Raw genomic sequence first — 25,293 nt, 5'->3', positions numbered from 1 at the left:
TGCTCAACGACGGAGCTGTTGCGCGTGTCGGCTCCCGTGCGCATGCACGGGAGTGATGTCATCGCGGCTTCGCCGAATGACAGCGGCGGAGCTGTGAGACCCCACCGAGAAGATGGATACGGCGGACTACAGGGGACAGTGGCGACTTCGCTGGCGATGCATAGTAGTCCATTATGCTTTGCCTTTGCAGGGAATGAAAGAGGAAGTAAACTCATCAGGGTTTACTTCCTCTTTAATGTAGGGGTGAGTGTGTTTTGGAAGACTTTGTAGTAGTCATTTGTCAGGCCATCAGGACCTGGTGATTTGCCAGAAGGTAAAGTTTTAATCGCTTTTATGATCTCAGGTTCAGTGATGGGGGCATTGAGAGACTTCAATTGTGTTTGTGAGAGAGAAGGGAGGTTGAGGCCTGTTAAAGTAGTTTGTGGGGTGTTGGGGCCTTCTCTAAGGTTGTACAATAGTAGTATTCAGCAAAGGAGTTTGCAATGCCTTGTGGGTTGAGAATTTTTTTGTTATTTAAAGGATGAAGTAGGTAAGGGAATTTTGTTTGGGTTCTCTGGTCTTTAAGCCTCTGAGCAAGAAACTTGCCGGTTCAGTTTCCAGAGGAGTAGTGTGTCAATTTGAGTGAGTTAACCAGTTAAAGACCGGCTCACGCACATATACGTCGGCATAATGGCACGGCCGGGCAAAGTGACGTATATTTAGGAGCGCGCGCCCCTGCCACAAGCTCCATAACCGCGGGACCCGGATGTCTGGACCGGAATCCCGAACCACGTGACATCCGCATCTTAAGTACCCTCTCCCAGAAAGCACAGCAAGAGTGACACTCCCACTGGGCGGGCTCCGAGAGAAAGTAACCTTAAAGCACCGAAGCAGACTGTGGTTCCATGCCTGCCAGAAGAGACAGTGCCCCCTATGCCCAGGCTGAACACCCTATAGTCCAGTCAGACTGATGCTGAGGTTAAAATTTTGAATAAATATACCCAAACCAAACTGCAGTTCAGATGCAACATTAAATTTCATAAACACATATTTGAAAGGAATTGGGTGCGTAGAGATTAACAACAGTGTAAGGCTTGTTGTTGAGTTCTCCTATCAGGATTATGTATCTTCCTTCTGGGTCTGTCAGGACTTCCTCTAAGGTTAAGGCTACAGTATCTCTGATGGCAATAAGCGCGCCTTTTTGTTTTGTGGGTGCTGAGGCCATAAAAACGTCAGGGATTTTTTTGTGGCGAAAGGAGGGAGTATTGAAGGAAGAAAATTGTGTCTGTATGCAAAGGACATCAGTGTGGAGGTTGATGGCTTCTTTACAGACTGAGGCTCTCTTAACAGGATGGTTCAGTGGGTAGTCATCTTCCAGTAGAGTGACAGTTCAACTCAGGTAGGTCAGACCGGTGAATGTTAGAAAAAGATTTAAAAAAAAAGTAAAGGGGGAAAAAAGAAAGGCTCAAACATTGTTTACATAGCCAACATGGTAAGTTTTTAAAGAATTTTATTAAGGTCTTCTCCCTCTTCTGGCGACATCCTGCCCTGTTCTTCTCCCTCTGTCTGTCCTTCTCCCCTCTCCGGCTCTACTCCCTCTGCCGGTCCTTCTCCCTCTCTGGTCATTCTCCTCTCTCCGGCTCTATTCCCTCTGCCGGTCATTCTCCTCTCTCTGCCTCTACTCCCTCTGCCGGTCCTTCTCCCTCTGCCGGTCCTTCTCCCTCTCTGGTCCTTCTCCCTCTCTGGTCCTTCTCCCTCTCTGGTCCTTCTCCCCCTCTGGTCCTTCTCCCCCTCTGGTCCTTCTCCCCCTCTGGTCCTTCTCCCCCTCTGGTCCTTCTCCCCCTCTGGTCCTTCTCCCTCTCTGGTCCTTCTCCCTCTCTGGTCCTTCTCCCTCTCTGGTCCTTCTCCCTCTCTGGTCCTTCTCCCTCTCTGGTCCTTCTCCCTCTCTGGTCATTCTCCCTCTCTGGTCATTCTCCTCTCTGTGCAAAGAGGAGAATGACCAGAGAGGGAGAAGGGCCAGCAGAGGGAGAAAATATCCTGACCTGTCGGGTTGAGTGCTCAGATAAGGGTCTGGTATGGATTTTGGAGGGAACCCTACACCATTTTTTTGGCGGGGGGATTCCCCTTAAAATCCATACCAGGCTGAAGGGTCTGGTATCATCCTGAGGGGGACCCCACGCCAATTTGTTTTCATTTTGGCGGGGTTCCCCTTCAAGATCCTCCGCACCCAATTCGCTCCGCAAGTTGGATCATCAGGCTATGACTACCTGGTGCGACTTCTGGCTGGGAAGCCTTATTTCCCCTCCTTACCATGGACGGCCCATTGCCCATGATGATTCAAATCGCTTTTGTCAGACATCTGCATCCAGAGACCCTGTGCGCTTTACAGAGTGGTTATTGTTTGCACCTTTATCCCTATAACCGGCCACCGGACTTCCAAACATTTTTACATTGCCTTACCTGTCTGCCAGAGAGTACTCCTCACATACTATCTCTATATAAACGTGTTCGCCAGACAACTACACAATTTCATGCAATCCTCCGCTACATAAAACAATATTATGGCTTCTTTCTATCTATACCCAAATATCTCACCAGATGCCCTCTACGTAAGTACTCCACACAACGCTCACACCAATTACACACTCAAAGCATACAGTTACCTATACCAAACACTTTAGGTTGTATTGAGTAGGATCTATAGAGCTTCGCCTATAAGCAAATAATTTAACTGCGTTAATAAGCAGAAATACAGCTCTTTCCTATAATCCAGGAAAGCACGCTTGTATAAAACCAAGTAAGACAGACACAGAGGCTGGTATCATGTTAGGAGGTCAGTATAGAGTACTAGTGACCTAGGATGGTCCCGTTTATTTATAGGGCTGAACAGGGATAACAAATAGAGGTGGTGGCTTCACAATTAGCCAAACAGACACTTCTATCCATTCAAAAAGGATCAATCAGACACTTGTATCCATTCAAATAGATATCAGGTAGTGACGTATGTAATAGTTCATGTTCAGAGCAATGTAAGCAGTTTCCCGCTGACTGTGCGCAGAATGTGCATGCAGGTATCCAATACAATGCGCCTCGCATTGTGCCAGGTGTAAACACTGCAAATATTACTCTGATCAGGACGTGTGCATATTCCCACCTTTTACTATTGGTGCAAACTGTAATCCAAGAGGCTGAGCGAGCCATGCTTTGTATGATTATACTATTGTTGCCACGTGTGCTGGTCTGTTTGCCAGGAGTGTGGATGCAGTCACCATGAGGTGGCAAAAGTGAAAATCCCTTAAATGATGAACAGATCTCCCTGTCAATGGGAAGGTTTCTGCAACCAGCGGTCTTTCACTGATGTCTATATGTGTGGACACGCTTGTATTGCAGCAAAACTGACACTGGGGGACATCTGACAATATATTTTACAAAAATTTCCACAACAAGAGGACAGAAAGTGCAAGGAAAGGACAGAATACAGGGAGAGGAGAGAGTACAGAGAGATGGAAAGGAGAAGTGAGAGGGGGGAAGGGAGAAGTGAGAGGGGGGAAGGGAGAAGTGAGAGGGGGGAAGGGAGAGGTGAGAGGGGGGAAGGGAGAAGTGAGAGGGGGGAAGGGAGAGGTGAGAGGGGGAAGGGAGAGGTGAGGGGGGGGGAGGGAGAGGTGAGGGGGGGGAGGGAGAGGTGAGGGGGGGGGGAGGGAGAGGTGAGAGGGGAGGAAGGGAGAGGAGAGAGGAGGAAGGGAGAGGTGAGAGGGGGGGAAGGGAGAGGTGAGAGGGGGGAAGGGGAGAGGAGAGAGAGGGGGAAGGGAAAGGGGAGAGAGGGGGAATGGAGAGGAGAGAGGAAGGTGGAAGTTTAAGGGGGAAGGGAGAGGTGATAGAAGGAAGTGTGAGGTGAGAGAGGAAGGGAGGAGAGGTGAGAGGGGGAAGGGAGAGGTGAGAGGGAGAGTTGAGAGGGTATCTGCTGTGGAGACCGATGGAGACCGACTCTGAGCACACACAGAACAGGCAGCTACGAAGGCAGTAACATCGGCCCGTAGACTAGGCCACCAGAATTGTTGGGAGATGGCCCAAATGAGTTGATTCTTCCCAGGACGGCCAGCTGCCTTGGGAGAATGGTAAGTCTGGAGCACGGCAGTACGGAGACTCTCTGGGACAAAGCAGTGGTCACAAGATTTCTCGGGAGGAGCATGGACCTGAGCAGCAAGAATTTTGTCACCCAAAGGAGAAGTAAGACTGGTGTGAACCGTAGCCAAGATATGATCAGGAGGAATCACAGGAACCGGAACCGACTCTGACTTGGAAGTGGAGGAAAATTGCAGTGACAAGGCATCAGCCCTTACATTCTTAGTACCGGTAAGAATGAGACAATGTAATTAAAACTCGACAAGAAAAGAGCCCATAGCACCCTTCTGGGAGAGAGTCGCTTAGCCTCAGACAAGAGTGTGAGATTATTATGGTCAGTAAGAATAAGAACCGGCACAGTGGTACCTTCAAGGAGATGTCTCCATTCTTTCAGGGCTAAAATGATCGCCAACAGCTCTCTGTCACCAATCTCATAATTGCACTCAGCAGGTGACAATTTCTTGGAAAAGTAACCACACGGATGCATAGCGCTCTCAGAGTTAGGATGTTGAGACAGAAGGGCGCCAACTCCAGTCTCAAAAGGATCAACTTCTAGGATAAAAGGCAACGTAGGATCAGGATGTGCCAACACAGGAGCAGAAACAAAGGCAGCCTTAAGAGTCTCAAAGGCTTTAATGGACTCCGGAGACCAACTCTGTGGATTACCGTCCTTTCTGGTCATATCAGTCAGGGGCTTGACTAGAGACGAGAAGTTACTAATAAACTTATGATAGTAGTTGGCAAAGCCCAGGAAACGCTGCAGAGGACGTAACCCCACGGTTCGAAGCTACTGTAGGACTGCCGAAAGTTTCTCTGGGTCCATTGAAAAACCAGCAGTGGAAATGACATAGCCCAGGAATGTAACCTGTTCACAATGGAACTCGCACTTCTCCAGTTTACAATAGAGATTGTTCTCTCTTAGTTTCTGAAGCACACGTCAGACATCTGTGTGGTGGCTCTCCAGGGACTTGGAAAATATGAGGATGTCATCTAGATTAACCACCACACATAACTGCAACAAATCTCAGAGGACATTGTTAATAAATTCCTGGAAAACTGTTGGGGCATTACAAAAGGCCAAAAGGCATTACGAGGTACTCATAATGGCCTGTTCTGGTATTAAACACAGTTTTCCACTCGTCGCCCTCCTTAATGCGCATGAGATTGTATGCCCCTCTCAAGTCAAGCTTCGTGAAAGCCATTGCTCCCTTGAGGCGGTCAACTAACTGTAATCAGTGGAATTGGGTAGGAATTCTTAATCGTGACACGATTGAGACCCCTATAATCTATACAAGGTCTCAGTTCACTGCTCTTCTTCACAAAGAAGAAACCAGCACCAGCAGGAGACGAGGATTTGCGGATGAAACCTTGAGAAAGTGCATCTGCAACATACTCCTCCATGGCCTTATCCTCCAAGACTGACAAGGGGTAAACCACCACGAGGAGGTATGGCACCAGGTTGAAGGTCAATTGCGCAATCATAAGACCAGTGTGGAGGCAAACTACCGGCTTGACCTTTGTCAAAGACATCGCTAAAATTATCTCATCGCTAATTATCTCATGGTGAAGAGCCCCTACGGCCATGGACAATGGAACCGTTTCATGAGTCACATGGGCACGCTGTAGAGGTCTCCCATCAAGAGCCTCAGTGGCAAGTAGAGTGTCACGCAGCTGCAGCGGAATCGAGTGCTGCGAAACAAATGCAGAATCCATGAACAGGCCTGCAGCCCCAGAGTTGATTAGAGCCTGTATCTTGATGAACGACTCAGCCCAAGAAAGGGTGACTGAAACCAGGGGCTTATCCTTCTGGATAACTGGGGACGAAACAAGGCCACCTAAGCTCTGTCCATGACAGGACGTCAGGGTTCGAGCGTTCCCTGGATGGGTAGGACAAGACTTCAAAAAGTGACCTGCCTGGCCCCAATAAAGGCACAATCCCTCCCTCCTCCTAAAGGCTCTCTCATCCACAGAGAGACGCATGCAGCCCAAGTGCATGGGTTCATCTTCACTGACCAACTCAATACCAGGAGGCATGGGAGGTGAGGGAGGCATGGGTGGGACTGCAAAGCTCGGAGGCAAATGACCAGGAGGCTTCCGCAAGCGCTACTTAAAAGAAAGTCTTTCTCTGAGTCTGGAGTCAATGAGGATGGCAAACAAGATCAAGCTCTCCAGCTCAGTGGGTATATCTCGGGCTGCTATCTCATCCTTGATGGAATCCGAGAGACCATGAGAAAAAGCAGCCGCAAGGGCCTCATTGTTCCAAGCAACCTCTGCTGCCAGAGTACGGAATTCAATGGCGTAGTCAGCAACAGTTCTTGTACTCTGTTTGATGGACATGAGGCACTTGGCAGCAGAAGTGGAGCATGCGGGAACATCAAATACCCTTTTAAAGGAGGCCACAAACTAAGGGTAACTCAAGACGACAGGTTTTTGCGTCTCCCATAGAGGGTTAGCTTAGGCCAAGGCTCTCTCAAAAAGCAAAGATATCATGAAACCTACTTTGCTTCTGTCCGTGGGAAACGCCTGGGGCAGCATCTCAAAATAAATCTCAACCTGATTGAGAAACCCTCTGCATTGAACTGGATCGCCCCCAAATCGCTGGGGAAGCGGAGCGGAACCGGACATACCTCTTATAGAGGTAGTACTCGAGGTGGGTGCCTGCACAGAGACTGGCGCAGCAGCAGGGACGGCCTGCGACTCAGGTTGTATCAGAGTAGCCACAGTGGGGGATTAAAGGTAAGCCGTGTGACTCAGGAGCGTTTGTAACGCCATGGCAAACTGATCCATGCGGTGATTCTGCTCACCCAATCTGGAAAAAATATTAAGTGGATTGACTGTATATTCTGAATTCATGGCCTTCACCTACTGTCAGAAACCATGAATCAGACCGAGAAAGCAGTACTATTAAATCACACTTGTTTATTAATAAAAAATAAAAGGTAGTCAAAGCATAGCCAGAGTCCAGTAACCATATCGAGTAGTCAGCCAGTCCAGAATTCAATAACCAGATCAGGTTATCAGTCAGGCCAGAAGTCAGGGATCCAAGTGGAGCAACAGCAAGCAGGATAAGGAGCCAGAAGGGATGTCAGCAAGCCAGTCTTTAAACAGAACCGCAGGAGATGGTTTCTTGTGATGTGACCAAGGCGAAGGCAGAGATGAAGTGAGCTGGACAGCTTTAAGTAGGCAGGTCAGACGAGCATGATCAGGAACAGCTGGGTAACTGTGGAGAGAGATGAGAGCTAGCAATTAGCCGACAGCTGAGCAGCCAGCCCAGAGAAGGAAGGGCTAAGCCAGTTCTCCCCGTTCTGCCTAGTGACAGTGTCACTAATCATAGATCCCTGTGATCGGGAGTGGTGATCAGTGATGTGTCACAGCTAGCCCATCCCCACTACAGTTAGAAACACCCCCTAGGACACACTTAACCCCTACAGCGCCACCAAGTGTTAACCCCTTCACTGCCAGTCACATTTACACAGTAATCGGTAAAAAAAAATTTTTTAACCAAAAATATGTAGAAGAATACATATCGCCTAAACTGAGGGGAAAAAAAATAAATTATATATATATATTTTTTGGGGGTATTTATTATAGCAAAAAGTAAAAAATAATGTGTTATTTTTTCGAAATTGTTGCTATTTTTTGCGCAAAAAATAAAAACCGTAGAGGGGATCAAATACCACCAAAAGAAAGCTCTATTTGTGGGGGAAAAAATACATTAGTTTTGTTTGGGAGCCATGTCAAACGTCCGCGCAATTGTCAGTTAAAGTGACACAGTGCCGAATCGCAAAAAGTGCTCTGGTCTTTGGCCAGCAAAATCCTCCGGGGCTGAAGTGGTTTAGGATCAGAAAGAGAAAATAAAAGCTGAGAGCTGATGTGACTTTACTCTGATATCATCCATTCTGGACATTCTCTTCATATCAGGATCCGTGTATTACCTGAGAGGGGGAGGGGCTCCCACACACCATTTTCTTATCTTCATCTCTCTATAGATACTTCCCAGCCTCCTTCATCCCTTCATAAAAGAATAAAATGAGAGTGTTAGAGGAGGAAATGTTGCTGTGATGATGGAAGGGGGGAAGGGTTCATACTGAGCTCTGTAAGAAATGATGGAAAAGTGAGGGGCTGAGAACACACATCCGGCTCACTGACACAATGGATAGACAGTGGGATATGGGGTATTTATTTTTCTGTGAAGATGAAATCTTGTGGAAGATTGTTGGACCTGACTAAGATTATTAGTGCTGAATCTGATTTTCCCCATCCCCCATCTGTAATGATAAAACTTGGGATGAGGAATAAATTCTTCATTATCTGGGAAATCTGTGACTGGCACAGGAAATCTCAATCATCTCTCTCATTATTAGGGATGGGAGAATGGTTCGGCCCGAGCATAAGTTTGGGCCGAAATTTGGTTGTTCGTATGTTCGGCGAACAGGGAACAATATGCGGTGTTCAGTGAACACCAAATAATATGCAGTATTCGTGGCAAATTTGAAAGCCGCGGAACCCCGTTAAAGCCTATGGGACACGAACATGAAAAACCAAAAGTGCTAATTTTAAAGGTTAATATACAAGTTATTGTCGTAAAAAGTGTTTGGGGACCTGGGTCCTGCCCCAGGGGACATGTATCAGTGCAAAAAAAAAGTTTTAAAAACTGCAGTTTTTTCGGGAGCAGTGATTTTTTTTTTTTAATGCTTAAAGTGAAACAATAAAACTTCCTTTAAATATTGTACCTGGGGAGTGTCTATAGTATGCCTGTAAAGTGGCACATTTGTCCCGTGTTTAGAACAATACCACAGCAAAATCACATTTCTAAAAGAAAAATAGTAAGTTAAAAGTGATTTTTTTTTTTGGTGCGGGGTTCCCCTTAATATTCATACCAGACCCAAAGGGCCTGGTAATGGACTGGGAGAAAGCCATGATGTTTTTTTCAATGAATTTTATCTATATTGCCGAGACAACTATTCAGTACAGTGGCGATCAGTTTTTAATTACTTTTTTCCTTTAGAAATGTAATTTTGCTATGGTATTGTTCTAAAAGCACCACTTTACAGGCACACTATAGACACCCCAGGTACAATATTTAAAGGAATATTTCACTTTTATTGTTTCACTTTTAAAACTTTTTTTTTGCATTGATACATGTCCCCTGGGGCAGGACCCGCGTCCCCAAACACTTTTTATGACAATAACTTACATATAAGCTTTTAAAATTGGCACTTTTGATTTTTCATGTTCATGTTCCATAGACTTTAATGGTGTTTGTGTGTTCATACAAATTTTTTGCCTGCTCGCATGTTCTGGTGCCAACTGAACCGGTGGTGTTCGGCTCATCCTTACTCATTATCTTTATGAGTACAGAGACCTCCAATGGGTTCTACAGAAATTGTATAGAATGTTTCTCACCCGTCCTTCCATTTTCATTACAGTGCAGCCCGGGTGTCATAAGACCTCCCAACAATGTCCTACTTTCACCATTTCATCCCCATCCAATGTTGTCTACATTTTAACATTTACATTCTAAAGGCCCGTACACACAAAATTAAAGTCAGATGAAAAAATTAGTACTACTAGGGCTGCAACTAACGATTATTTTCATAATCGATTAGTTGGCCGATTATTGTTTCGATTAATCGGCTAATAACCTTTTAAAAAAAAAATTGACGTTCGTTTTCAACCACAGTGATGGGATAATTTGGAAATAATAGAAAACTTCTTAGTCAAAGGAATTTTCAGACAGTGTATGTGGTTTTTGTTCAGAAATTACATTCATTTTAAAAACAGAATGTTAAAAACAAGTGAAAATTTCAAACAAAATTCTTTCAGCGAACATACAAAGATTTTTCGTCTGAATATTCTCATCTGAAAATTGATCCATGTGGCCAGCATAAGGCTTGGTACACACCATTGCAGATTTTGCTTTTGATCTGTTTCTGCACTGCTTTTTGCTGTGCGTTTTTTGCACAAGTGATTTGAGGCCGCGTACACACGCGCGGACTGTTCGCCCAACTTTGTCCGTCCAACAGTTTCGGCAAACAGTCCGCTCAAACTTAGCATGGACGGACATGGCCACACACGACGAACGAACAGTTTGCTGAAACCGTGCGCGATGACGTGAACGGCACATACCACGGGACGAAAAATACGACGTCCTATACACTGCAATGCAACCTTCCGACGTGGAAATCCTTTCTGAGCATGCGCGAGACTTAGTTGGCCAAACAAGCCTACACACGAGCGAACAGTCCGCTGAAACCTTGTTTCAGCGGACAGTTTTTCGGAATTTCCGTAAGACCTTGTTCGTCCAACTGTCCGCTGAAACTGTCCGCTGAAGCCCCACACACGAGCGGACTGTCCGCCCAAACACTGTTCAGCGGACAAGGTTGGGCGAACAGTCCGCGCGTGTGTACGCGGCCTTACTGAAATTTGCATTTTTTTTTTTTTTTTTTTTTTTTAAACACAAATTGCTGCAAAAATGCATTGCATTCTTTTCTTCAGCTTCTCCATTGAAATATATGGAACTAATAAAGCACCATTTTGCGTTAAAAGTCCCTGACCCTTTCAGATGTGAACATGCCCCATAGGAAACCATGCAAATGAACTGTAGTGCATTTCTGCAAAAAGCACCAATAAAACACATGGATGTGAACCAGGTCTAAGACGTTTAGTAACATAATGGGGTTAAAAAAACTAATATGAGCCCTTTATAGCAGAAAAAAAAGCAGATAATCCGACTGTAAGGGCTTCATTTTTTACTGTAGAATTGTGAAAGTAATATTTGCAGTAGTGATTATTTGCTCTTTTTATACTATAAAGGGCTCATTTTAGTTTTTTTAACCCCATAATGCTACTGGCCAATTATTCGATTATGAAAATAGTAATCGATTAATTTCATTATCGATTAGTTGACGATTAATCGATTAGTTGTTTCAGCCCTAAGTATGACTGCCGATTTTTCGGATCATTAGTACGGTACTTTCAACAGACGATTTCTCTTTTTTGTCAGACAAAAGCTGGTTGTGCAGACTATATAATTTTTGTTGGATGTGAACTCAATGTCCAATTTTCGTTTCATTAGTACAGTTTTCATACGAAAAAGATTGTAAGAGCAAGACTACGCATGCTCAAAAATGAAAGAATACATACAAAACTATTCAACACATTACGTCCCTTCTGATGTTGTATTCTGTGGTCTGAAAATTTCTGTATTGTGAGTAACCTCTTTGCTTTCGACATTAGACTCGCATGCCACAAAAAATGGACATTCGGTCGTCCAAAAATCTAAACGTGTGTACGAGGCTTAAGACTTAGTATGTGTGTTACTTCCAATATAACAGATCTTACCTTCTATCCACAGAGAAGCCGGCATTCCGGAGGACCTCACAATGTCGTCTCACTTCTGACTCCGACATCTTCTCATCATCATCCAATGTTATCTGCAGATAGGTCAGAGTTCGGTTTGTGGAGATAACGGAGCAAAGATCATCACAGCACCATAATGTCCCTTAACAGTCCATAATCCTGGAGGGAGAAGCAGAAAAGGGGTGAAATGTTTTTCCAGGGAGGGGCAGAAGTAGACACATCCAATGAATATTCAGTGGGCGGGGTCTTAGAAAATGAAATGCTCTTCCAGGGAGGGGCAAGAGTAGACACATCCAATGAATAATCAGTGGGCGGGGTCTTAGAGAATGAAATGTTGGGACATTAGGATGGAATGTTGGTTGGACCTCTCCTGTGAAATGGAGGTAAGTTGTCACCCACCTGAAAAGTCTTAGTGTGGAGTTACACTGTTGCGGGTACATTGCAGCGTACGTGGTAATGCACACATTGGAGGTGTGAATGGCTCCATATCGATTACCTTTCACACTAACCTGCGGCACATCGATGGGAACCGACCATATAGGAAATAATGGGACTTCTACTTCACATGCGACTCCGTGCAGCAAAATCCATGAGGATCACTAAACACACTGAGAAGCAATGATAATATGATCAACCTATCATTGGACAGTCAGCCCTTGGGCGGAGCCAGGTGATGTCATTTCCTGCCTGGAACTGAAACAGGAAGTGGTGCTGGTGAGTGATGTTATCTACTGCCCAATTAGTTTGTGGATATGCTGATATATTATTGGTTGTCAGTGCATTTATTGTAAATAAAGAGACAATTGTTTTGAAGGACATACTTCACTATTGGTTACATTTTTGTTTTATTTGGAGTTCTATATCCAGCCAATCAGGAGGGACCAGATCCCTTAAAGGGACCCCACACCTGTGACAGCTGATCTTGTTGGAAGTACCTCAGGCCCATTGAGCCGCCAAGAGGGGGGACAAGCACATGAAACCTATATTGTATATGGGGCCTAGGGATGAGCCGAACACCCTCCCGGTTCGGTTCGCACCAGAACTTTCGAACGGGCCGAAAATTTGGGCGAACTTTAGAACCCCATTGAAGTCTATGAGACTCGAACGTTCGAAATCAAAAGTGCTAATTTTAATGGCTAATAAGCAAGATATTGTCCTAAAAATGTTCTTCCAAGCTATCAGCAGGATCATTGAGGAGGAAGAGGATAGTCAGTCAACATAACAGGACAGTCACTCAGCATTAGGGATGAGCTTTGAGTTCGAGTGGAACTCATGTTCGGCTCGAACATGGCCTGTTCAGCGAACAGTGAACAATTTGGGCTGTTCACGGCAAATTCGAAAAGCCGGAACACCTTGTACAAGTCTATGGGAAAAATCTAAAGTGTTAATTTTAAATTTTAAAGACTAATATGCAAGTTACTGTCCTAAAACGTTTTTGAGGACCTGGGTCCTGCCCCAGGGGACATGGATCAATGCAATTTTTAAATTTTTTTTTAAACGGCAGTTTTTTCAGGAGCAGTGATTTTAATAATGATTAAAGTGAAACAATAAAAGTGTAATATCCCTTTAAATTTCATACCTGGGGATTGTGTATAGTATGCCTTTGAAGGGGCGCATGTTTCCCGTGCTTAGAACTGTCCCTGCACAAAGTGTCATTTCTGCAGAAAGTATTACGGGAGCCGACAATTCATTCATTGATAATAAAAAAAAAGCATGGGGTTCCCGGTGCCGGTGGTTGTTGGGGTCTGCGGACGGGGGGCTTATCAGAATCTGAAAGCCCCCTTTAACAAGGGAACTCCCAGATCCCAGCCTCCCCCCGTTTGAAATGGTAAGGGGGTACAAAAGTACCCCTACCATTTCACAAAGAAAGTGTAAAAAAATAGTTAAATAAGACAAACACACTTTTGAAAAATTCCTTTATTAAAAATAAATAAAAACATTCCAGCAGTGGTAATCCACTCTTGCTATCCAACGACGGATGATCATCTCTCCGGGGTCCAGCGATGACTGATCTGATCCAGCGACAGGTGATTTTCAGTCCATCGCAGTCCATCCATGCATCCATCTTCTGTCTCCACTGAGGAGACACTGCGGGGATCCCGGCGCCTAACGTTTCTTATATTAGGAGGATGGGGCCACCCGTCACCTGACCCCGCCCCCTCTGATGCTAGTGAGGGAAGCCAGGGCTTCCCCAATGATGTATGGGTGACCCCACCCCCCTCTGATGTAACAGAAACCTGCTGGAATCTTTTTTTTATTTTTTTTATTTTTAATAAAGGAATTTTTCAAAAATGTGTTTGTCTTATTTAACTATTTTTTTACACATTCTTTGTGAAATGGTAGGGATACTTTTGTACCCCCTTACCATTTCAAACGGGGGGGGCTGGGATCTGGGGGTCCCCTTGTTAAAGGGGGCTTCAAGATTCTGATAAGCCCCCCAGAGTCACAGACCCCCAAAGCATCCTCCCAATGTTGAGGGCATGTGGCCTGGTAAGGTTCAGGAGGGGGGGTGCTCTCTCGTCCCCCCCTCTTTTCCTGCGGCCTGCCAGGTTGCATGCTCAGATAAAGGGTCTGTTATGGATTTTTAGGGGGAACCCCACGTCAATTTAAAAAAAAAAATTGACATGGGGTTCCCCTTAATATCCATTCCAGACCTGAAGGGCCTGGTAATTGAATTTGGGGAACCCAACGCTTTTTTATTTTTTTTCATTTTTTAATTTTTTATTAATGAATGAATTGTCAGCTTCTGTAATACAGAGAACACTCATTGAGTGCTTTCTGTATTACGGGAGCCAACAATTCATTATAGCCGCGAGTGCAGGGACAGTTCTAAGCACGGGAAACATGCGCCCCTTCACAGGCATACTATAGACACCCCCCCAGGTACGGCCGTTTTTAAAACTTTTTTTGCATTGATCCATGTCCCCTGGGGCAGGACCCAGGTCCCCAAACACTTTTTAGGACAGTAACTTACATATTAGCCTTTAAAATTAGCACTTTATATTTTGAACGTTCGAGTCCCATAGACTTTAATAGGGTTCTAAAGTTCACACAAAGTTTAGCTCTGTTCGCAGGTTCTGGTGCAAACCGAGCAGGGGGGTGTTTGGCTCATCCTTACTCAGCATCAGCATAGGCAGTCTTGAAGGGATGTGACATTTCAAAAAAAATATTCGGTTACATCAGCTTCAGGCGCTTGGTAGCTGGTGGTGATCCAAGACTGATTCATCTTTATGAAGGTCAGTCGATCAACTGAGTCGGTGGACAGGCGCACCCTGTGATTGGTTACAAAGCATCCAGCAGCACTGAAGGTGCGTTCCAAAAGAACGCTGAAGACAGGACAGGCCAGTAGCTCAATTGCATACAGTGCAAGCTCTGGCCAGTGATCCATCCTCAAGACCCAGTAAGCCAAAGGATTTTCAGTGGGAAAGGTGTCCAAGTCTGACCTTGCCCCTAGGTATTCCTGCACCATGTAAATCAGACACTGGCGATGGTTGCTGGAACCGATCACACCTTGGGGCTGCAGACTAAAAAATTGTCTGAATGCATCGGTCAGACGGCCACCTTCTCCACTGCTCCTTCTGACCGATGCCTCAGCAACACTTTGTCCAGAACCAGGAGTTTGTAATCTCCCAGTCTCTGGCAATGTGTTGCACAGACCTTTCCGCAAGGCCTCCCGGAGATGTCTCATCCTCTGCTCTCTCTGCGACGACAAGATAAGGTCCACAACCTTACCCTTGTACCATGGATCAAGGAGTGTGGCCAGCCAGTAATGGTCCCTCTCCTTGATCCGAAGAATACGAGGATCCTTCCGCAGGCTTTGCAGGATCAGGGAGGCCATGCAGCATAGGTTAGCTGAGGCTTTTGGTCCGGAGTCCTCTGGGTCACTAACGACAACATGATCCGCAGCTACCTCCTCCCAGTCACGTAGAAGTCCACGGGTTTCTTGGGACTGTAAATCATCCCTAAAAGACTACTGCTGCTGAGTAGTGATGGCCGAACGGTTCGCCCGGCGGTCGTTTCGCGGCGAATTTCCGACTTTCGCCGTCCGCGGGTTCGAACGCCTTTTTCCGTCGTTCGCCCCGGCGGACTTACGTGTTTAATGTATACAAGAACTTTAACCTTTCGTGACACGTTTATCATGTGTTACAGGACAACCAATTGAGACATGACAGCTCATGGACACTTGGACATTCCCCCTAACCTATAAATACACCCGATCCGGTGGCCATTTTACATTCTTTCTTCTGTCACTGTAGGGAAAGGATCCTGTGTGGAGTAGGGACAGAGAAAACGCTAGCTATTTGGTACACAAAAGTTCTTTTCAGGACTGGTATAGGTGTTAGGTCAGCAGCCTGAGTTTCTTTTGTCAGTTTAGATAAAGGGACAGAGCGCTGTATGCTGCTATTTTAGGGACAGCTCAGCCAGATTAGTCTTTCTTCATCATCATCATCATCATCATCATTAGCTGTTACTATCAGGTCCACAAAAGAGCTGTTCCAGCTAATCGTTCCAGCCTACTCTTTTTTGCCAATTTGTATAGGGACAGGCAGGAAGCAGTGTGTCAGGCAGTGAGGATAATTTTAAAGACTTGCTGTTACTATTAGTTCCACAAAGGTTCTTTTCAGGACTGGTATCAGTGGTACGGTAATAGGCTTGTACACGTATAATATTCTTTCTTCCAAATATAGAAAGAATATTATACTTGACTGCTGCCCTTCTGCTGCAGTCTGCTAATCATTCACAACTCACTTGTTCCACAAAGCTCTTTATCAGGACTGGTAACTTGGTCTGTCTAGGGTGCTACGGTACATAGGCTTGGGTGCGGTACAGTCTGCTGTTCTGTAAGGACCGCTATCGGTCCACAATACATAGGGTTGCCGTGCACTACTGCTGACCGCTGCCCTATACTGCAGCAGTCCTTCATTGGTATAGGGACTGACGTACAGTCTGCTAATCACTAACACACAACCTGCTTGGTCCACAAAAGTTCTTATAAGGACTGGTAACTTGGTATAGGGTGCTACGGTACATAGGCCTGAGTGCGTTACAGTCTGCTGTTCTGTAAGGACCGCTATCGGTCCACAATACATAGGGTTGCCGTGCACTACTGCTGACCGCTGCCCTATACTGCAGCAGTCCTTCAGCGGTATAGGGACTGACGCACAGTCTGCTAAACACTAACACACAACCTGCTTGGTCCACAAAAGTTTTTATAAGGACTGGTAACTTGGTATAGGGTGCTACGGTACATAGGCCTGAGTGCAGTACAGTCTGCTGTTCTGTAAGGACCGCTATCGGTCCACAATACATAGGGTTGCCGTGCACTACTGCTGACCGCTGCCCTATACTGCAGCAGTCCTTCATTGGTATAGGGACTGACGTACAGTCTGCTAATCACTAACACACAACCTGCTTGGTCCACAAAAGTTCTTATAAGGACTGGTAACTTGGTATAGGGTGCTACGGTACATAGGCCTGAGTGCGTTACAGTCTGCTGTTCTGTAAGGACCGCTATCGGTCCACAATACATAGGGTTGACGTGCACCACTGCTGACCGCTGCCCTATACTGCAGCAGTCCTTCAGCGGTATAGGGACTGACGTACAGTCTGCTAAACACTAATACACAACCTGCTTGGTCCACAAAAGTTCTTATAAGGACTGGTAACTTGGTATAGGGTGCTACGGTACATAGGCTTGAGTGCGGTACAGTCTGCTGTTCTGTAAGGACCGCTATCGGTCCACAATAGATAGGGTTGACGTGCACCACTGCTGACCGCTGCCCTATACTGCAGCAGTCCTTCAGCGGTATAGGGACTGACGCACAGTCTGCTAAACACTAACACACAACCTGCTTGGTCCACAAAAGTTTTTATAAGGACTGGTAACTTGGTATAGGGTGCTACGGTACATAGGCCTGAGTGCGTTACAGTCTGCTGTTCTGTAAGGACCGCTATCGGTCCACAATACATAGGGTTGCCGTGCACTACTGCTGACCGCTGCCCTATACTGCAGCAGTCCTTCATTGGTATAGGGACTGACGTACAGTCTGCTAATCACTAACACACAACCTGCTTGGTCCACAAAAGTTCTTATAAGGACTGGTAACTTGGTATAGGGTGCTACGGTACATAGGCCTGAGTGCGTTACAGTCTGCTGTTCTGTAAGGACCGCTATCGGTCCACAATACATAGGGTTGACGTGCACCACTGCTGACCGCTGCCCTATACTGCAGCAGTCCTTCAGCGGTATAGGGACTGACGTACAGTCTGCTAAACACTAATACACAACCTGCTTGGTCCACAAAAGTTCTTATAAGGACTGGTAACTTGGTATAGGGTGCTACGGTACATAGGCTTGAGTGCGGTACAGTCTGCTGTTCTGTAAGGACCGCTATCGGTCCACAATACATAGGGTTGCCGTGCACTACTGCTGACCGCTGCCCTATACTGCAGCAGTCCTTCATTGGTATAGGGACTGACGTACAGTCTGCTAATCACTAACACACAACCTGCTTGTTCCACAAAAGTTCTTATAAGGACTGGTAACTTGGTATAGGGTGCTACGGTACATAGGCTTGAGTGCGGTACAGTCTGCTGTTCTGTAAGGACCGCTATCGGTCCACAATAGATAGGGTTGACGTGCACCACTGCTGACCGCTGCCCTATACTGCAGCAGTCCTTCAGCGGTATAGGGACTGACGTACAGTCTGCTAAACACTAATACACAACCTGCTTGGTCCACAAAAGTTCTTATAAGGACTGGTAACTTGGTATAGGGTGCTACGGTACATAGGCTTGAGTGCGGTACAGTCTGCTGTTCTGTAAGGACCGCTATCGGTCCACAATAGATAGGGTTGACGTGCACCACTGCTGACCGCTGCCCTATACTGCAGCAGTCCTTCAGCGGTATAGGGACTGACGTACAGTCTGCTAAACACTAATACACAACCTGCTTGGTCCACAAAAGTTCTTATAAGGACTGGTAACTTGGTATAGGGTGCTACGGTACATAGGCTTGAGTGCGGTACAGTCTGCTGTTCTGTAAGGACCGCTATCGGTCCACAATACATAGGGTTGCCGTGCACTACTGCTGACCGCTGCCCTATACTGCAGCAGTCCTTCATTGGTATAGGGACTGACGTACAGTCTGCTAATCACTAACACACAACCTGCTTGTTCCACAAAAGTTCTTATAAGGACTGGTAACTTGGTATAGGGTGCTACGGTACATAGGCTTGAGTGCGGTACAGTCTGCTGTTCTGTAAGGACCGCTATCGGTCCACAATAGATAGGGTTGACGTGCACCACTGCTGACCGCTGCCCTATACTGCAGCAGTCCTTCAGCGGTATAGGGACTGACGTACAGTCTGCTAAACACTAATACACAACCTGCTTGGTCCACAAAAGTTCTTATAAGGACTGGTAACTTGGTATAGGGTGCTACGGTACATAGGCTTGAGTGCGGTACAGTCTGCTGTTCTGTAAGGACCGCTATCGGTCCACAATAGATAGGGTTGACGTGCACCACTGCTGACCGCTGCCCTATACTGCAGCAGTCCTTCAGCGGTATAGGGACTGACGTACAGTCTGCTAAACACTAATACACAACCTGCTTGGTCCACAAAAGTTCTTATAAGGACTGGTAACTTGGTATAGGGTGCTACGGTACATAGGCTTGAGTGCGGTACAGTCTGCTGTTCTGTAAGGACCGCTATAGGTCCACAATAGATAGGGTTGACGTGCACCACTGCTGACCGCTCACCTATACTGCAGCAGTCCTTCAGCGGTATAGGGACTAAGAGTTTTGTCACAGGGTCATTTAAAAAATGACATGCAGAGGAAGAGGCAGGCCCTTCCGCAGGGGTGGTAGGGGTAGGGCAGGAGCAACAGGCTTGAGCCAAAGTGGGAAGTTGCAGAAGGTGCGTTCAATTACTTTAAAGGATGCACCAGACTTGGTTGAGTGGCTCGCTCAGCCTTACTCTTCTGCACCCTCCTCATCCTCTCGATCTGCACCCTCTTCTTCACTCTCTGCTATGTGCACCCCCAAAGACACTACCACCAACAACACGACCACCACCACCACCACCACATACCTTCCGCTTGAGTCACTGGAATTATTTTCCGATCCATATCAAGAGGACATTTCTGATGCGCAGCCACTCTTGGTATTGGATCAGGAAGAGGAGGTAGCAACAAGCGCTACTCAGCAGTCTGACGCCAGTACCCAGATCAGCCCAAGGAGGAGGTTGGTCCCCGGTGTTGCTGCCTACTCTACTTATAGCGGTGGGGAAGGTGACGTTGATGATGACGTGTCTAGTGATGTCACGTGGGTGCCCACAAGAGAGGAAGAGGAGGGGAGTTCAGAGGGAGATATGGACCAGCAGATAGGGAGGAGAAGCAGCAATGACTTACATTGCACAGCAGGGACAAAGCAGACTGCAAATGTATCAGGAGCGAGTCATCGACCATGTACGGTCACATCTGGCGCTCCCAGGACACCGGCACATGGCTCCGCAGTGTGGGCTTTTTTTAACGTGTCCGCTGCTGACAATAGCGTTGCCATCTGCAATCTTTGCAGTCAACGCGTTAGTCGCGGTAAGCCCAATACTCACCTAGGGACGACCGCCTTAAGAAGGCACATGAGCAGCCATCACCGAGCCCAGTGGGAGCAACGGAACACACAAAGCCACACTGCAGGCTCTCACCGTCCAGCCTCGTCTTCTACTTCTCCTTCTCCTCTCTCCTCACAATTGTCCTCCACTCCACCTTCCATCACGCCAAGCTCACATTTTTCTGCAAAAAGGCAGGCTTCCGTGGGCCTAATGTTTGAGCGTAAAAAAATGATGACGCCGGATAACCCTCTTGCCCAACGGTTGGCGGCTGGCTTGTCAGAACTCATAGCCCGCCAACTACTGCCATATAAACTGGTGGACTCGGAGGCCTTTCGCAAATTTGTGGCCATTGGAACACCACAATGGAAGGTCCCAGGAAGGAAGTATTTCTCAGAGAAGGGCATCCCAGAGCTATATGGCCATGTTCAGCGGCAAGTGAATGTATCTCTGGCACACAGTGTCGGTGCCAAGATACATCTGACCACAGACACGTGGTCTAGCAAACACGGGCAGGGAAGGTATATCAGTTTTACTGCCCACTGGGTGAACCTTCTGACGGCCGTCAAGCATGTAACCCGTGGCACCCGTGTAGATTTGGTTTTACCGCCACGGATTGCATGCAGGCCTGACTCTTCTTCTCCTCCTCCTACTCCATCCTCCTCCCTCTCCTCCTCAGCTGCCTCCTCCTTTTCCGCTGCTAGCGTCTCTTCCACTGCACCGCCCAAGCTCCCCAGAACCTATTCCACATGCCAGGTGAGACGTTGCCATGCCGTGCTGCGTCTGTTGTGCCTGGAAGCAAAGAGCCACACTGGCCCGGCACTCCTTTCAGCTTTGCGTTCACAGGCAGATGAGTGGCTAACACCGCTCAATTTGACAGTTGGTAAAGTGGTGTGTGACAACGGTGCCAATCTGCTTAGCGCATTGAAACAGGGCAAAATCACGCACGTGCCGTGCATGGCACACGTCTTAAACTTGGTCGTGCAGCGATTCCTTGTCAAATACCCTGGGGTCCAGGACATCTTGCGGCAGGCAAGGAAAATCTCGGCCCATTTCAGAAGATCTTACACGGCCATGGCTCGCCTTGCTGACATTCAGCGGCGACACCATCTGCCGGTCAGACGTCTTATTTGCGATTGCCCGACGCGATGGAACTCAACCTTCTATATGCTTGATAGGCTGCTCCAGCAGAAACGTGCAGTTAACGTCTACCTGTATGAACTCTGCGAAAGAAACGGTTCTGGGGAGCTGGGTTTTTTTTCACCGCGCCAGTGGCTGCTCATGCGCGACACATGCAGACTTCTGCGGCCATTTGAGGAGATCACCAAACTGGTCAGTCGCAGCCATGGCGCCATCAGTGACATGGTACCTTATGCCTTCTTTCTGGAGCGTGCATTGCGTCGTGTCATTGATCAGGCTGTGGAGGAGCAGGAGCGGGAAGATGAGGAAGTCGCAATGCTGGATGAATTCCCAGGGGGGGCTACTCTATCTGAGACAAGTCAACAACAGGAGTCTGATGAGGAGTCAGAGGAGGATGGTGCCGGGGCGGATGAGCAGGAGCAAGAAGAGCATGCTTTAAACCTTTCTGGGATCCCTGTTGTGCGAGGATGGGGAGAGGAGAATGAAGAGGACGACATTATCCTGGATGATGAGCAGGAGCCAGGCCACCACACCGCTTCCACTTTAGTGCAAATGGGGGCCTTCATGCTCCAGTGTTTTAATAGGGACCCCCGTATAAAAAGCATGAGGGTCAAGGACCAGTACTGGGTGGCAACGTACTTAGACCCCCGGTACAAACACAAAATGGCGGAAATGTTACCGCCGTCGCAGAGGGCTGTCAGAATGCAGCACTTCCAGGCCTTGCTTCGAGAAATGCTGCATTCTGCTTTTGCGTGCGCTGGCAGAGGAGCAATTCCCACTCCCAGAGAAGGATTTGCGGGTACCAATCCAACAGCGCCTGCAAGAAGAGGCCGGTTTGAAGATGTGTTGGTGACTTCGGATATGAGGTCATTCTTTCAGCCGACCCATCGACAGGTGTCATCCGGATCCAGCATCAGGGAACGCCTAGACCGTCAGGTGTCCGACTACATTGGGTTAACGGCCGATGTGGACGCTCTGAGGAGTGATGAACCCCTAGACTACTGGGTGGGCAGGCTTGACCTCTGGCCAGAGCTTGCCCAATTTGCAATCGAACTGTTGGCTTGCCCCTCATCCAGTGTCCTGTCCGAAAGGACGTTCAGCGCAGCAGGGGGGATTGTGACCGATAAGCGTACTCGCCTAGCTCACCACAGTGTTAACTACCTCACATTTCTAAAAATGAATGAGGCATGGATCTCGGAGGAATTCAACACATGTGATCAGTAGACCATGTATATGTCTATAAACAATTTTTGGAATCAAGCACACAGACCTTCTTAATTCATTTGGCTCACTTCCCTGACCCAAAAAAGCACACCGTACTATATGCCCCTACCCTCCTCTTTGAAGAGGTTGAGCGGTGTCATATTTCTACTGGGGCTGCTTATTATGAGGGGTTCCCACCATCCCTGTGCTGTGCTGACTTCCTCCTGGGTGTTCTTATTATGAGGGGCTCCCACCATCCCTGTGCTGTGCTGACTTCCTCCTGGGGGTTCTTATTATGAGGGGATCACACCATCCCTGTGCTGTGCTGACTTCCTCCTGGGGCTGCTTACGGTGCTGCTGTCAGCGCTGTATGTCACGGAGCTGCTGTCAGCGCTGTATGTCACGGAGCTGCTGTCAGCGCTGTATGTCACGGAGCTGCTGTCAGCGCTGTATGTCACGGAGCTGCTGTCAGCGCTGTATGTCACGGAGCTGCTGTCAGCGCTGTATGTCACGGAGCTGCTGTCAGCGCTGTATGTCACGGAGCTGCTGTCAGCGCTGTATGTCACGGAGCTGCTGTCAGCGCTGTATGTCACGGAGCTGCTGTCAGCGCTGTATGTCACGGAGCTGCTGTCAGCGCTGTATGTCACGGAGCTGCTGTCAGCGCTGTATGTCACGGAGCTGCTGTCAGCGCTGTATGTCACGGTGCTGCTGTCAGCGCTGTATGTCACGGAGCTGCTGTCAGCGCTGTATGTCACGGAGCTGCTGTCAGTGCTGTATGTCACGGAGCTGCTGTCAGCGCTGTATGTCACGGAGCTGCTGTCAGCGCTGTATGTCACGGAGCTGCTGTCAGCGCTGTATGTCACGGTGCTGCTGTCAGCGCTGTATGTCACGGAGCTGCTGTCAGCGCTGTATGTCACGGAGCTGCTGTCAGCGCTGTATGTCACGGAGCTGCTGTCAGCGCTGTATGTCACGGAGCTGCTGTCAGCGCTGTATGTCACGGAGCTGCTGTCAGCGCTGTATGTCACGGTGCTGCTGTCAGCGCTGTATGTCACGGAGCTGCTGTCAGCGCTGTATGTCACGGAGCTGCTGTCAGTGCTGTATGTCACGGAGCTGCTGTCAGCGCTGTATGTCACGGAGCTGCTGTCAGCGCTGTATGTCACGGAGCTGCTGTCAGCGCTGTATGTCACGGTGCTGCTGTCAGCGCTGTATGTCACGGAGCTGCTGTCAGCGCTGTATGTCACGGAGCTGCTGTCAGCGCTGTATGTCACGGAGCTGCTGTCAGCGCTGTATGTCACGGAGCTGCTGTCAGCGCTGTATGTCACGGAGCTGCTGTCAGCGCTGTATGTCACGGTGCTGATGTCAGTGCTCTGTATTACGGTGCTGCTGTCAGTGCTCTGTATCTCCTGCACCCTCTTGTTTGCCTACCCTGGTCCCTGACCTTCCCTCTCCTCCATTGCCTTCATTAGCTCCATAGTCCTGAATTGTCAGAACAATTTCCCAAATAAAAAAAAAATGCTTGTAGTTATCGATCCCAAATTCACCTCATACATGTATTATGCTATTGTCCAGGTGGTGGGACTACGTGCTACCCCCTAATAATTACCCCGTGGCCGCAAATTCGACCTAAAGGTTTGCGAAATTCGCCTCCCATTGAAGTCAATGGAGCCCGCGGCGAACGGTCGTTTTCGCGAACGTTTGTGTCCGTTCGCGTTTCGCGTTCGCGAAACGTCCCGTCGGAAGTTCGTCCATCACTACTGCTGAGTGCTAAGCTCCACCTTCATGCTGACACAATCATCCTCCTCATCCTGTGTGATGGGTGGGACATCAGGATCACTATCTGGATAAAGGGGGCCTTGAGAAGCAAGGAAGTCCTCCTCTTCCTGCCTCTGTTCTGCCTCAAGTGCCCTGTCCATTATTCCACACAGCGTATGCTCCAACAGGTGGACAAGAAGTACAGTGTCAGTGATGCATGCACTGTCACTGCTCACCATCCTTGTGGCCTCCTCAAATGGTGACAGGACAGTGCATGCATCCCGGATCATGCACCACTGGCATGGTGAAAAAAAAGGCTTCCCTGACCCTGTCCTAATGCCGTAGTCGCACAGGTACTCATTGATGTCCCTCTGCTGCGTGTGCAGCTGCTGCAGCATGGCCAACGTTGAGTTCCACCTGGTGGGCATGTCGCATATAAGGCGGTTCTTGGGCAGGTTCAACTCCTTTTGGAGCTCAGCCAGCCGAGCACTGGCATTAAATGATCAGCGGAAATGCACACAGACTTTCCTGGCTTGCCTCAGGACATCCTGTAAGCCTGGGTACCTGCACAAGTACCGCTGCACCACCAGATTAAGGATGTGAGCCCTGTCGGAGGGCGGAGAGGAGGTTGGTGCCATTGTCGCAAAGCACCATTCCTGGCTTAAGCTGGCGTGGCGTCAACCACCTCTCGGCCTGCCCCTGCAGAGCTGACAAAATATCTGCCCCAGTGTGGCTCCTGTCCCCCAAACAAACCAGCGCAAGCATGGCATGGCATTGTTTTGCCTGCATACTTGCGTAGCCCCTTGAACGCCTATGGAGCACCGCTGGTTCCAAGGACAAAGCACTGGAAGAGGCCATGGAGGAAGAAGAAGAGGAGGGGGTGGAGGAGAGAGGTGTGTTACAACCAGTAGTAGCATTTTGGAGGCATGGTGGCGGAACAACCTCCAACACTACTGCACCTTGTCCTGCATCCTTCCCAGCTGCCAGAAGAGTGACCCAATGGGCCGTGAAAGATAGGTAATGTACCTGTCCATGCCTGCTGGACCATAAGTCAGCGGTAATATGCACTTTACCGCTGACCGCCCTGGCCAGCGAGGCATGGACATTGCCTTCCAGATGCCGGTAG

The 25,293-nt window shown here is 48.0% G+C and overlaps 1 protein-coding gene across 1 annotated transcript in view; it reads right to left on the bottom strand.

The window, feature by feature from the left end:
* Positions 1-7,045: 7,045 nt before the first annotated feature.
* Positions 7,046-25,293, bottom strand: part of LOC143981454 (NACHT, LRR and PYD domains-containing protein 3-like) — a 176,944-nt gene continuing 158,696 nt past the window's right edge. The window contains exons 8-10 of the mRNA XM_077479311.1: positions 11,446-11,622; positions 8,037-8,113; positions 7,046-7,321 (exon numbers count right to left, since the gene is read on the bottom strand). Of these exons, the coding sequence (XP_077335437.1) occupies positions 11,607-11,622 (16 nt within the window). The 3' untranslated portion in view covers positions 7,046-7,321; positions 8,037-8,113; positions 11,446-11,606. The remainder of the gene's footprint in view (positions 7,322-8,036; positions 8,114-11,445; positions 11,623-25,293) is intronic.

Source organism: Lithobates pipiens, unplaced genomic scaffold (genome assembly GCF_037356315.1).
Source record: "Lithobates pipiens isolate NorthernLeopardFrog02 unplaced genomic scaffold, aLitPip1_a1.2 Scaffold_157, whole genome shotgun sequence".
Taxonomy (NCBI): Eukaryota; Metazoa; Chordata; class Amphibia; order Anura; family Ranidae; genus Lithobates; species Lithobates pipiens.
The sequence above is the reverse complement of the archived record's forward strand: the minus strand, read 5'-3'. Positions and strand labels throughout refer to the sequence as shown.